The sequence below is a fragment of the Camarhynchus parvulus genome, chromosome 8 (genome assembly GCF_901933205.1).
Source record: "Camarhynchus parvulus chromosome 8, STF_HiC, whole genome shotgun sequence".
Classification (NCBI taxonomy): domain Eukaryota; kingdom Metazoa; phylum Chordata; class Aves; order Passeriformes; family Thraupidae; genus Camarhynchus; species Camarhynchus parvulus.
In genome coordinates, this window is record NC_044578.1 from 16,497,968 (window position 1) to 16,512,962 (window position 14,995).

Sequence of the window (14,995 nt, forward strand, 5' to 3'; positions counted from 1 at the left end):
GTTGCTATGGCCCATGTGGACTTGGCAATGAATCCCTTGAACTTCTTAGAAAAGCACCACCCCCCTCAGAAAAAAGGGGAAGGTTATGTGGTAGGTTAACTTCCTCCCTTCATTTTTATCAGCTTTGAAACAGCTTGACAAGCACACCTATTTGTGATGCACTGTGCATCTGTACTTTAATCCTGGTGCCTCTTCTCCAAGACTGGCTAAATGTCTTTCTGGTATAAAATACTGCGTTTCAAGCATTAAGGCAAGTTCTGATTAAAAGGGCCTCTGCTCCCCACATCAGGTGACAGCAATTACAGCTGTCACCTGATTACAAGCTGAACAGAAGAGAGTGGGAGGCAGCTCTTTCTCCAGTGATGAAGAAGTTATCTAGATTTTCAATCTCCTTTAAAATTCACTTTTGTTTAAACCCTATTATCAATTGCATGTTTTATGGTTGACAAGCTTTGGGAATTCAGGATTTCCAACTTCATTTTTACATTTCTTTTGGTGCAGGTGTTTCAAAGGCTTTTAGAGCATGAGTATCCAAAAAGGAAGTTTTGATCATAAGTTTCATATTTGCTGGCAAAACACACTGGCGAAAAATACCTGCTTAGACTTCTACAAAAACCCAGACATCTACCACAGTTCGATAAAAGCAGTTCAAGTAGTCAAAAATAAATAAATTAACATTAGCATAATTTATTCTGCTAAATTATGTGTTTAAAATACTATAAAGTTCACACCTAAAATCTGTATTTCATAATTGAAGAATTTATCTTTTCTGCTAGTGTTTGAGATCAGATGTCACCAAAAGCCTAACAGTGTAAACTCATCAAATGAACTCAGCCACAAAATTACTTCATACTCCACACTTTATACAGAGAAAGCCCAGCCACTCTCACTTTTGTGAAGAAAATCAAGAATTTTACTGAGATCAAACTCAAGAAATCATTAACAGGTGATAATCTGAGAATACCATAAAGACTGGGACTTAAGTGCACTTTGGAAGGAAACAAATAATAAAAACATAACTAAAAATTGTATTGTGCAAAGTAGTACTTGTGAAAAGGAAGGAGAGATGATGTGGATAAACAACTGAACCTGAGAGAGTGCAAAATAATGACAAAATAGTAACAGTGTGATCTTTGGATGTATTAGCTGGAGTCATAAAATAGATTATATTCCTGCAGTTCTTTCTGTCTCATGACAAGGTATAAAAATCCACATGCAATTCTGGAAGCCCTAAGTTCAGCAGAAATATGGAATGGGAATAGGAGAGAGCAATAAAATGATGGAGCATGGACAGTTTGATCAGTTAAACAACAGAAAACCAAGTCAGATGTATTTACACTAAAAATTAACACAATTTGAATTGTGTGACAGCTATCCAAAAATTCCCAACTGATCATTAGGGGATTTACCATTTCATAAGATACTGACTACATTTTGAGAGATGTGAATCTATCAAATAATGGAAGCAGGATGGCATTTGAAGTCTGTGCTACAGTAAAAATAATGTAAAATGAGTACTCACTTCTTACCTACTAAATCACATTGTTTGAAGTAACCTTTAAACTTCCCCTCTTTTTTTTTAAATGTCAGTTTGAGCAGAAGATTGACCTTAACTCAGCTAGTCTCTTGTTATCTTACTAGATGATAAATTATTCATATGCAATGCTTACCATACTTATCTAGGTATTTCTAATGTACAGATCACAGCATTATCTAAGCATTATATGATTTAAAGAAATGATTGCTTTAACTTTCAATAAGTTTAGTGCCTGCTGCACTAGAGGAAATATAACAAAAATTCTTTATGCAAGCTCAATGAAATTTATGTGCACATTCCATATATGAAGAGATGAAAAAGATAGAACTAGTTAAGAAATCATAGGGAAAAGGTGACTTTGAAACAATATAATAAAATCATCACCTCCAAGGAAAGATTTCAGAGGGAAGAAACACAATAGAAACACCAGGTTTAACAAAAAGTAAACCAGAGAGTAACTAGATTGTAACTTAATAAAAATAGCCAAGAAAAGCTTTGCATCAGAATTCAGACAGGACAAACGTATATGATTGTAGAAAGGTCAGACTACAGTAAGACATCATGATTTCCCAAAGCCAAGAAAATGTAAAGCACAGCAATCTCAGGTTTTCTCATTGAGGGAGCAGCAAGTTCATGGGATGGTGAAAGCTCCAAAAGGAACTGAAAGTGTAAGGAACAACATAGAGGCCAAAGGACACATCTTGAGATCCTACAGTGACGTGGTAGCAATAAATATTTCTGGTTTCAAAATGCACATGAAGGGAGTTAGAGTTTTACAATAAATCCTTCAATACTGATCATAGCAGAAGAGTAAGCACAGAAAAAAATGGTTGCTGGAATCAAAATTGTATGCATCTATTTTTGGACAGAGGATGTTTTCAATCTCATCTATTAATTGGTAAGAAGTACCAATTACAAGGAAAAAAAACAAAACAGAAGTCAAGAGTTAAAAATAGTGCTGCCTTTAACATGGTATTTGTACAAAAGGAATTATTAACAGCTCACAGGTATGTGCCCAAGTTACATTTAAGGCTTTGCTTGTACAGGAATTCAGCAATACAGCATTATCCCACTTGGCAAAGCAGTGTCTTGTATTCACAGTAGGCTAATGAAGAAACACAGCAGAGGAAGAAAAAAACTCACAAAGTACAAAATCTAATCAGTATCAAGTTTGACATCTAATGCCATCACTAGTTACCTGGATTTCTAATTCAGCAATGTGCTGCTGGAGTTCTGCCACAGCTGCAATGCGGTCTGCCTCACGGAGCCGTACTGCCATCACTTCTTCTTTACTCTGAAAGAAGTCACAAAGGGGAGCTAACTAGTACCAGTTTAGCTGATTAAAGACTGTGCACTGCTTTTACTCAAAATCCTGAGAAAATAGACCGCTCTGCAAACTACCACTATTCTAAAGAACTTAAATTTAATTTTAACTCATAGGAGGAGTGTGCAATAATCTAATATAAACTCTAAAGTATATTAATTTTTAAAAAAAATCTGTGCAGATATGAAAACTTGCTGTTATCAGCTTCAAGGTCCAGGAAACAACTGTCTTATTTCCCAGAAATATTATACTGTAAATTAAGAAAAAGAATCAACATTATAAAAGAAACCAGCTCATGCTTTAATTTTGGACTTTCTATATAGAGAAACAGCAAAGCTACACAAGAGCTACTTATTTCATAATTTCCTTTGTCCTAAAAAATAAATTAAATACGAAAGCAAATGTATTTTCAACCTCATTGAGTCCAGCTATCTTAGTCACGGTATATAACAAAGACATTTTAGAATAAAATACTAATGCATGTAACCTACAATTGGCTTCCCACTGTAAGCTTAACCTACTAGTCTGTCTATAAATGATAGGTAATTTGAGTTTGAAAAAGAGAGAAAAAAATGTCCAGTTTCATGAGGCAAGTTCTCAAGACTTCAGAGCATAAAACAATATAATATTGTCAGCAGCCTGGTACAACCACAGAGAGAAAGCAGCGTTAGATAATAAGTGAGCAATACTAATTATCTGAAGAGCAAACAGCTCTGGGGAAGAGATAGATTAGGCTCAGGTACACCTACTTTTATAGCAGACTGGTGTAACTAAACTGTATTTACTGCAAATCAGTTCCAGTACTTCAGTTATTTTAATGTGTGCTTCAAACAAACAGTACTCAATCACCCTTCATTAGACAGTACAGTTAAAATAAAATCAAACATATCAAAGCTTATCCACAGGAGCTACTTCTAAACATGCTACTTGTTTGGTTTTGGTTCCTTTTTTAAATATTCCTGTAATGGAGGTATATAATCTACAGGACCTAATTAACTGCACTTGTAATCAGTGGAGCCCATTTCAGAGAAATCTATCATGTGCTAGACAAAGTTTAGCCATTCTTGCTAAATTCTGTTGCATGATTGCTTAAATAAAGCCAAACCGACAAGTCCACAGGATTGCATGTATTTAACTGAAAGCTGAAGGAAAGACTGGCTTGGTTTGACTTTGGCATCAGAGATGAGTAAATAGTGCGGCTCTACATGGCACTGATGCTTTATCTCTGAAACAGAGCATGTTCTCAGTAATTACCACAGAAGTTGATATGGTAGGAAAGACAAGATTGGGTAGGGGCACAAACCTTAAATTGTAAATTCTTTAGCATAACTGATTAGAAAGATCAGTGGTGAGTTTCAAGAAAAAATTTCAAATTGAGTCCTTGCTGTAGAAGCAGTAGTCAGATAAAAAAGGGAAAAACATAACACACACCTGTGGCAAAAACAGTTGCCATACATGCGGTATGAGATGCAGCTGGCTATAAAAAATTTAATTTCTTCTTAAGCATTTCAAGATATCTTTTAAAAGAAAAATACAAGCTCCTGAAATAACATACCAGTTTATTATGCATATATTTGGAGTTGAAAACCTAAATATATACTTTTTGAGATAGTAGAAATACTGCTACCTATCCAAGACAAAAATAAAACTAGTGCATGATTTCAAACAACTTAAAAAAAGAGAAGAAAAAAATAATCCAACATCAGTTAATAGAAATCAGGAATAACTGTTGTTGGTTTTGATATATAATCAAATACTACTTGTAAAACATCTTACAGGATAAATTGTAATTTTTTCTATTAGCTGCAAAACAAGTTTCAGGATCTAATGTTAGGATATGTCAGTGAAGATACTTCACTGGCTATTCACCATAGCCACTTTCAGAATTTCACAGAATCTCTAAAGAGTATGACTCTAAAGAGTATGGTGCCCTGTCTATTACTGTCACACTTTTCTAGAGCCCATGCTAGAACACTGTTCTACAAATGTATTATCCCATTGAGAATACTTATGTGTACTAACTCATTAATCAGGTTAAAGACATATTGCTCTTTACACAGTCAACATAAAACCAGAATATTGATAACACAGTCTCAATCCTCAATCTCTTAGGGATTAATGAGCACCTTCAGTATCAAAAACTAATCAAACAAAGTAAGTTATGGGTTATATCAAAAAGGCATCACCAAGATTATGATTATTTTAAAAAATCGGTAAAATTAATCTCAGTAGTAAAAAAATAGTACTTAGGAAACCAGAGGCAAACAAGAAAGTCAGTAGAAGTAGTTTCTTCTAGTTAAGAGTCAGTGTCTTTTTTCCTAAAAGCTTGTGATGGAGTTTGATGAGTCAGCAGAAGTTACTTCTTTACTGGACCGTATGTTCAAGTCCCACTAGAAACAAATGGAACTGGCAAGACAGTAAAAAAATGAAAACCTGTTGCTGAGGACTCTTTTTATATTATACACAGACACTCTTCTGGGTAGAACCATGCTCTAAAGTAAATGTTTATCTTTGTGGGACCACAAAGAAGCAGCTCTGTCAAAACCTCAAGTGGTTTTTGTGAGATAGTAAATTCAAAATGATATTGTCAAAATCAGTAAAAAGAATTTTGGTTTTATGATTTATGCTTCTCAGTTAAGACACAATTTTATCCAATAATGGCAGACTAGACTAAAATGTACATATATTAGCACACAAATATTCTTTTCAGGATGTCATTTACCTTGCATTCAATCTCTGCTTGTCTACGTTTTGCTTCATTCAGCTGAGCCAGGAGTCCTTTGTTCTGTGCAGAAAGGTACTGCACCTTCTCCTGTAGGTTGGTAACCTCCTGCTCTGCCCTTCGTAAGTGATTACTATTGATCTGATTCTGAAATGTATGGCCAAAAAAAGGAAACAAAATACATGTTAAGGAAAGGATATTAATCTAACTCCCTGAAGTCTGACAAAACAGACTTAGAGATGATCTACCATAAAAAGCTTTTCATGAAAAAGCATTCAACGTTTTCCAAGGGTAATCAGAAGAGACTGCATAACGTTTTGCTTATCACCAGGATATTCAAATTGTTCTTGAACAGATGACTCATTGTAAGAACATTATTGCAAAGCTCCACCACACTCCAGTAGATCTCTTTTTCCCAGTTTGTTGCCTAGGTAAGGCAGATTTTGTGAACTTGTATCCCAACTACACTATGCATCCAGGAAAGATCAGGTATGTTGGAAATACTGACATTGCACATTTCCCTGCCCAGTGAATTCCTGAAAGCAATGTGGCACCTTAGTTGAGATCAGTGCACAAGTACATGTCACAGCATTTGTACCTGAAGCTGTGCACACCATACCAGGAGAATGGCATTTTTCTCAGATGACAGCTGAACAGCCTAAGCACATACAAAGACTCCACGTGTAACACTGAAGTGAGAGGCACCCAAGTACATGTGAGCCAAACAGCAGGATCTCTACGCCCCCTACTGACCAAAACAATATTGGCACGTCAGTGAAAATTTTAAAAAACTTTAAAATTTTTAAAGTAAGGCAAGAGGAAACTCATTCAGTTGGTATAGACGAAGTGGTGCCTCTGCCAGAAAGAAGCCTTCATATGCCTTGCAGTTGCTTCATCTATCTTCAATAGCACATCCTTACACGCTCTCCTGGCTTCTGGAATTGCTGAACCTTTTCAAGTAAAGCTGTTGTTTGTTTAGTTTTGTGGATGCATAGGTCTCCTTCAAAATGTAATATTTAGCAGGTATTTCATGGGAAGATTTCTTAGAAGCCTCACACAAATCCTTCTCAATCATCAGCACATTGTGCTTATTAACTTGAGTGAAAGTTTACTACTACAATATGAACTCGCCATTTTAGTGCATTTTCATTTCAGGTGCTTAGCAACTTATTCCCTAGCTATACAATCTCAGCATTCAAGGTACGAGTGTCTTTTCTGCAGAAACCTCAGCAGCCATAACCCATGCTTTTCTATTCTGGCACATTAAAGGCAAACCTTGTGCTAAATACTCCTGACCAATACACAGCTGCTTTGCTGAATCTCCAGCTTAGTAACCAGATTCAGGACCTCAGCAGAAAATCAATCACAAATGTCATAAAAAGAAAGCACACACTGCCAGCTAAATATTACTATTATCAGAACTGCCAATCAGATTTGTGAAATTTAAAACACCTTAAAAATACTTTTGTTGTTATTACACCTGTTAAGATTTAATGACTTAAGATGCACACACATTCAGTGTCTAACAACTAATCCAAATTAGAAATTCAAGAAGCATAATTCTGGAAAAGATTGAAGAAGAGACATTCAAGTTGGACTGTATGCACTAGATTCTCCCATCCCCGTCTAACACAAGTAAAAACGTCCCACATTTTGGAACTGAGGTCCTGCCTGTAGATAGTGAAGATCATCAGCAGCAGGTATCTACTATGTAACAGCAAACTGCCAACATCCAGCTCAATTCACACATCCCAGTGTTCAATAACATACCTGTGTCTCCACCTCCATCATTCTTTGTTTGGTCTCTTTCAGCTCAGCCTGGGTTTCTGCTTCTCTCAAGCGCACTGTCATCAGCTCATCCTGGAGCTCATTCACTGCATTTTTTTTGGGAGGATCTTTCCATCTTCCAGTGGTACGAGCTAGGTGACGCTAGAAAAACAGCATGGTTTTGCTGGCAATGCCCAATCATTCCTGGTGTTTCCTTACTTCATCTAAGGTCTCAGTTATATGAGGACAAATAGCTAGAGTTCCCCTGTTGATCCCATGGAAACATACTGGTTTTAAGAACAGACAATTAAAAAACTGAACACATTAATTCCCAACTACATTAAGTCAGTGAACCGCAAGTATATCCTGAGACTTTTGTCTATTTCTAGCCCTTTTAACATGCAGCAAAGTAGGAGTACTGATCAGGTATTTCCCTCCTACCATTACAGTTAGCTGGTAGCACAGGCCCTCTGCCATCTATAGCAACTAGGCACCAATCTCTAATATATTTTTTGAAGTTAAGTTTCTTGTGACAGCCGAATTTAAGGATTTTCTCACCTCAGCAGTTTGATTGATAATCATTAGTTTCTACTTGATCTCAGTATCTCAACATTTTATAGTCTTATGCTTTATCACTGAAAACAAAAATTCATAAAATTGTAGGGCAGCCCATACCTGCCAGTGTTCCTCCAAATCTTTGACTTGCTGTCTGAGTTCTTTGAGACCCATCAAAGATTCTGCTTCTCTTAATTTTACTGCAATCAGTTCTTCTTGTAGTCTGGCAACATTTTCCTCATCAGGGAGGGAGCTGTTCCTCTGCAACAAGGACCATCCTCTTAAATATGTATTTGAATAAAATGGTGCTTAGTGAAACCCAGTCCAAGAACACAGACATGTAAAAATAACTACGAGAACTTTAAGTACACATCCTCTGCAAAATAAAAACCATCAAGCAATCTAAGCTTCTGGATATTGTGTGTATAAATAACTTCCAACTGCCAACTACAAAAAAAAATTATAAGATAGTAGTTCTAGGTAGTCTTACCTCAAGATTTCCCTGAATGGTATCCCTAACAAAATGTTACATTTACAATATTTGAACACACTATCAGAATATGGAGAGTAATCTGGAAGGTTTTGATCTAGTTGATAAAAAGTAAAGCAACAGTGAACTGAAATTACACCTTAAAACTAAAACTTTTATTTAGGTTTACAGGAAAAATAATAAATGGAAATTCATTTTTTAGGAAGTAGGTCATCAGCCTTTGAAAAGGAGAACAGATATGCTGACAAAGGAACCATCTGTTAATATTTATAAACAACAACCAGTCAAGAGGTCTTAGAGATGAACAGTGCAAGACACATGAGGAAAAAGCAGAAAGGTGAGAGAAGGCTAAACAGAAAACATGAAAACACCAGGAAAAGCATAAAGAGACGAAATTCTAATGATGGAAATGTGGGAGAAAAACAAGAGGGGAAGAAAATGGACAGGCTGTCTACAATATCCCTACAACAAATCACTGGTCACCAAATATTCAAAGCTGAACTGTTCTTCATCACTTTATTTCCCTGTAGTTGTTTTCAGCAAAATTGAGTTGTTTTGCAGATGTATAATACTGTGACAGCTGTCATGTTTTCTTGAGAGTTGAGTAAAGCACCTGATTAACATTAACAGAACACAGCACAACAGCCACGGATTAGCATTCCATGGGAATTTTGGGATCTGAGTATTGGCAAATACAGGAAATGAGAGGGTTTGTTTCTGAATGTTCATGGCACTGTCACTGTAGCCATGCAAGTCTCAGGTTATTCAGCAGAAGCTCCCCAGATTACACGACTCATCACTACCAGCAGTAAAGAGCTCCACTGGAGGAATTTGAGGGACTTCAGCCACTTTCTCATGTGCCTAAATTCATTACAACACACTGAAATATTACTGAATGCCTGAGTTTGTCTAGTGCACTGGAACTAATCCCACTATTCCAGTTTTTCTTCACAGATAAGTTTTCATTGTATGCTGTCTCCATGCTGATGAAGATTAAGTAGTCTCCTGAATTTTGAAAAATACTTTATATCCTGAATTCTTACCAATGGTCAATACAGTAAAAACTACCACACTACTAACACGAAGCCCATCAGATAACTAAAAAATAAATCTTGACTCCAGTGGGTTAATCTAATTAGCCACAAAGCCTGGGTATATAGCTCATTAAAATTTCCTAAGGAAACTAATTCCAAAGTCAGTACAACAGGATCTGAAAAGCATGCTTTATCAGGTCAGTTGTTGTTTTTTTGGTCTTTTTTTATCTTGCAGTTAAACTTTGCTTCAAAGAATGGTAAATGTTTGACAGTAGGTTTGAGTACAGCTTGAACTCTGGCATCAATAATTTCCAAGCTAGCATGGCACCCAAAAAACAGTAGAGATTCTGATACTGAGCAGTGAAGGAATAAGGGATTCTTTCCCTGCCCATAATGGGAATGGTAATATTGAACCCATTCTTCTTCTCCTTCCAAAATATTTAGTTTCACATCGACTCAATGCTCTCTCTAAGCCCACTGCTCTTGTTGCAGGATATAATTTTGAAACAATTGATGTTTCCTGTCAGGACTTCACCAGAATCCAAGTTTTCTACTACAGCAGGCTTCAGGAATAGAAGAAAAGTGATCAGTTATTCACAAATCTTTCCCTGCACAGACCTTGGTTTTATTGTTGTACTTTCAGGTTTGAAAAGCATCTTGCAGTCACAGAAGCACAGAAGAGAAGGTTCTAGAGCATAGTTCTGCTTGTTAGGAATGACAGGGACCTGTAGTTTGTTTCTAGTGCTGTTCTGTATAGAGGGTCCTGGTTTGATTTACCTTTTCCATCTCTAGAACTTTATCTTGCATCTCCTTCAGGGCACAATGGGATTCTGCTTCACTCAGCCTGGCTTGGACCAGCTCTTTTTCCAGCTGTAGCACAAAGTCTTCACTGTATCGTGAACTGCATTTATGCTACAAAGTTTGCAGAAATATGTTTAGTATGAAGTACAGATTGTTTGAAAGGGGTTTTATATACCAGATTTGGTGGGACAAGTACATTCAAATGTTTAATATCAGGAGTACCAGCATAAGTGCTTACCATATACAAGTCTATTAATGTCAGTCCAGACTGCTAACAAACATATCCCTACTGCTCCATCTCTCAAACAACTGCAACTCCACACAGCCAAATGCGTCTGACAAAACTGACTCCTACCAGTACTGACAAGCAGCAACTCACACTTTTCTCTCATTGTCAACCAAATTGAAAGAGTCTCAAACCATCTGTGATTATTTTGTGATCTGCAGAAAAAGATGTTTGGGAAACACTAACTAATTACAAGATTTGTACAAGTATCAGTCAATCCTTTTTCACTTGAACTCCAATTCAACAGAATCCTTCCATAATCTTGGCTTTAAAAAAAACTACACATGCTTCAATGCACAATGACTTGGGTTTGCCCTTTTCTTCACTCCAGCTCTTGGGTCTCGTTTGCTCACACACTATATATTCCTTCTGAGATTCAGATACATCCAACTGAAGCACTTCTATTCAAAAGACTCTCTTAACTTTTCCCCCCAGTCAATAGTTAAAAAATACATTTTATTTCTTTCCTGGGTCACTTTAAAATGACCTGTCAGTTTGACAGATGTCAAACTTGCTTGATAGGCAACACCAACCTAAACCAGCCTTTAAATTTCTGATTGAAGAAAAAAGTGGGCATTGAAATCCTCAAAGTGTAGTTGTTTAGTTACTGTGTTCACATAGCTACCCTGAAAATTACATTTAGAGGAAAATAATTTATTTTTGGTGTCATTAACTACATTGTGAAATATAAGTACTATGCTTGGATTCATAGATTCAGTTTTAATTAACAATTCAACTTTTAAAAGATTATTCATTATACTAAAGATACAGCTGTGTCTTACATTATGTTTGCATCAAACAATTTCATCTAAAGTTTCATCATAGTTTGCATCTAAAAAACAGTAAAAAAATGAACAGAAGTCTTCAGTTCCACATGCTTCCGTTAGGGTGCGACACTCCGACTTTTTATGCATAAATAAAAGGCAAACAGGACAAAACAAGAATTTAAATGTAACTATACAGTCAAGGAAATTTTTTTTTGCTTTTATACTTCTGCATGCCAATTAAACCTTTTGTTGAGACTTACAGTACAATCCAAATTCAAAATGTACACTCTACTCTTAGTGTTACTGTATTTCTTGTATATATGTGCCTACAGTAAGCTGTAATGGAGGGGATATGCACAAAGCATTAAAAGGCAAAGGCAGCTCAGGCAGGCAGTTTTTAGTGTCATTGACACTGCCCACTTAAGCCCTCAGCATACTGTGTGCATGTGAACACACGTGGAACACAGATACACTATGATCCTTGTACATTAATACTAATTTTTCCTTTATACAATACTACTTGAATTCATAGTCTTTTTAACCCACACAGTGTTCTTGCCTCAGCAAGCAGTGGAGGCAGATCTGATTTGAGTGTAATGAGGAGGATGGTGGACAACGCTGATTCATTTCTACAGTTGCTTCACATCATGTAGCAATACAAGTACCACATGTAACACCATGCAGAGGCAGAGAAAAAGCAACCACTCTTTTCTATTCCCTGGCTGTTTGTACAGGTTCATCCCACGATACACACAGCAACTTAGATGGACTCTACATTTTATGTTCCAGATTTCTGTCTGTGATACACATGGAATAAGAGCAAATGCAATGTTCTCCAGGACATTGAGAGAAAACAGCAGATTTGAAGAACTGAATACATGCTGATTTTGCAATAATGTAAGTATATTCTTTAAAAATCTAATTGATGTTTATCAAATAATTAGTGATGGAGAATGTAAGAAACATGATTAATCCAGTTTCAAGCACAAGTCATGACTTCTTTAAATCTGTCTTAAGATTTTGCCTGCCTAAGGAATACATTAGGAGTACTTATTTACTCAGCCACAACAAACTCTAAATCAAGTTTTGATATAGAAAAAACCCCAGCCAAGACCAAAACAGACTGAAGAAATCAAGACTCACAAATTAGAAGTTGTGCATTTTGTTACCTAGTAAAACAAAGCACATTTTCAATAATTTAGTATATAAAAGTAACACAAGTTTATATTTAAAACAGCGTTTGAAAACTACTTTTAAATTGACTGTAGGAAAAAGATCTGCTTTTATATACTTGCCTTAAGCCCTAGAATTTCTGACAAAAGCCACAATGCAAATACAGACTTCCAGGCACCAAACATTTTAACCACAGTAAGACTTTCTTGCCTATGTTGAAGAGACATAAGTAACATAAAGGACTAAAACTGTAGTTCCACAGCCACTTAATTCTAAAAGAAACAAGTCCTTGCCAGGGTTCATACAACTGGACTTAATTCTACCCAACTTTTCTTAAACACGATCATACCAAATATTATTTTGGCTGATGACAGATATAATTACACCATGTTACTCCAGTACACTATACTGAAGAGCACTTAACAGATGATTCAGCAGCTCACAGCTAACTTTGTTTATACATTTGAGCAGTAACTGTAGTACTTCCCTAAATACAGTATTCTTATTTTCTGCTTTTTTGTTGCAAATCAGAACACAGTATTATACTATTATATTATTACACTGTAAAATAAAGTGAAGCCTTTCATAAAGTTGCAACACTCATTTACAATCATATATTCCCAATATCAATTACTATGTTCTTAATTATTATCAGTCATTTTAGCATGAGTTCCTGAAAAGAAACTATGCATTATGAAGTTGCTGTAACAATAACCAAATACATCACTATAAATTACCTTGCAAAATGCATATGCTTCCATCTGAATGCTTAGTCAATTAAAATTCTATCTTCACATAATATAGCTGAAGAGCCTATTTAAAAATAAGATGTGAACTAATTTTAGCTTGATTAGCTTCCAATTTATCAGATTCAATTTTAAAGCATTCAGACTGATGAACTGGGTAATCATAGACAATTACACTGTCACAAGGAAAGACAAGATTTGCATTCTGGAGGCATTTACATCCAGCAAGAAGCTACTCCTTTCATTTAGAAACACAAGGGGGAAAAGAACAGAGAATAAAACCTTCAGCACATCATTGTCAGGAGTAAGTTACAACAGGCTAACAAACTCCTCAAACACCATTGCTCTTAGCATGCCTCAAAAGAAAACTGTATTTTGTTCAAGTCAGGCAAAACTTCCTCTATGCAGTTCTCAATTTACCAGCAGTATGAGGAAGAAGCCACCTCCCTCTTAATCACTTGGTAACACACCATGACTTTGGCAAGCTTCCACTTTTAAAGACCGGGCAAGCCAAAGAGACGTTAGTATCATTCGTTAGTATAATTATTACTTCTTTAAGCAGACTCCACACTTCATAATGAAATCTTTCTGGTTCAACTAAAAACTCACTATAAATAGCTGAGCACAGGAAAAAAATGAACTTGTATGTAATTTGGGCTTCTGGTGTTGGGCTTCAATCAAAGAATACTCCTCTACCCACCTCTGGATTCAGAAGTGCTGCAGGGGAGAATTTCTTCAGACACAAATCCAGTAAGTATTTTCAACACTTATCCTTAAGCCATCCAACCTATGCTATCCAATCTCATAGAACACAGGGCATAAACCCTTGATAATACTCAAAGACCTTTTCACAAAGGCTATGTTAACCTTCTTAGAAATACTATCGTTTTGATAATTTTTTGCCACCAACAAAACAGTGGGGTTTTTTTAATCCCACAGTGTTGTTCAGAAGAGCCTGTTGCAAATACCTTTAGGCAGTTCTTTCCATACATTTCTATTCAGATTCATATCCAAACATTACAGTTTCTTATCACGCTGAAACAGACAATTCAAGACTGAAAAAAATGTAGATGATACAATATATACAATAGATGCTGTATCTTTAAACAAGCACAGAAACTATGCAGTGATTTACAGCTTTACAGTGCAATAATTTTTGCTAAAAATAAACAAAGCTGAAATAATTAGAGAAGAAAACATTAAAGCAGATACTCACAAGACAATACTGAAAAGGAGTATTGCCAAGAACAAAGCTACTGGCACTAGCAAGTGGCAAAAAAATTAACTAGTGTACAGTAAAATGCCAAAATCCCAAATAAATCCACGCATTCCCACCAGGTGGCGCCCGAAACGCACGCAGCTGCTTACATTTGCTGCTCCCACTCCCATGCTTGGAAACAGTTAAAAGCCTGTTCGATTACACGTCTTACTGACGCAGCAAGAGCTCGCAAACGCTCCTCACTTAAACCATTTTAACTCTTTCACCACATTGTCTAATTCTGATGGGTCTCAAAGCCACAGTGCTATTCCTTGCACCTCAAAATAAGCCAGCACAAATATTATCATTATTAGGTACAAATCTGTCTATAACAATATGGATTTACAGTCTCAGTTCCACACACACAGACAACTTCCTACAGCCATGTTCACGTTTAAGTGGAGGAAAACAATGCTGCAAGCACAGAAAGAAGGAAGTGTGCTATGTAATTTCATTTACTCTCCACTCCTGCAGTACTTATCCAGCTGTCTGCACCCACAGCTCCAACCAAGCCAAATTTGCAATGCAGAGTTAT

General features: G+C 36.2%; 1 protein-coding gene across 7 annotated transcripts in view; it reads right to left on the reverse strand.

Moving 5' to 3' along the window:
* Positions 1 to 14,995, reverse strand: part of EVI5 (ecotropic viral integration site 5) — a 70,512-nt gene that overhangs the window by 24,780 nt on the left and 30,737 nt on the right. For 6 of the 7 annotated variants that reach the window (XM_030953563.1, XM_030953557.1, XM_030953558.1 and 3 more), the window contains 5 exons: positions 10,207 to 10,341; positions 8,026 to 8,166; positions 7,354 to 7,512; positions 5,584 to 5,730; positions 2,736 to 2,831 (listed from right to left, as the gene is read on the reverse strand). In XM_030953563.1, coding sequence (XP_030809423.1) covers positions 2,736 to 2,831; positions 5,584 to 5,730; positions 7,354 to 7,512; positions 8,026 to 8,166; positions 10,207 to 10,341 — 678 coding nt within the window. The remainder of the gene's footprint in view (positions 1 to 2,735; positions 2,832 to 5,583; positions 5,731 to 7,353; positions 7,513 to 8,025; positions 8,167 to 10,206; positions 10,342 to 14,995) is intronic. The other variant, XM_030953559.1, reaches the window with a different exon arrangement.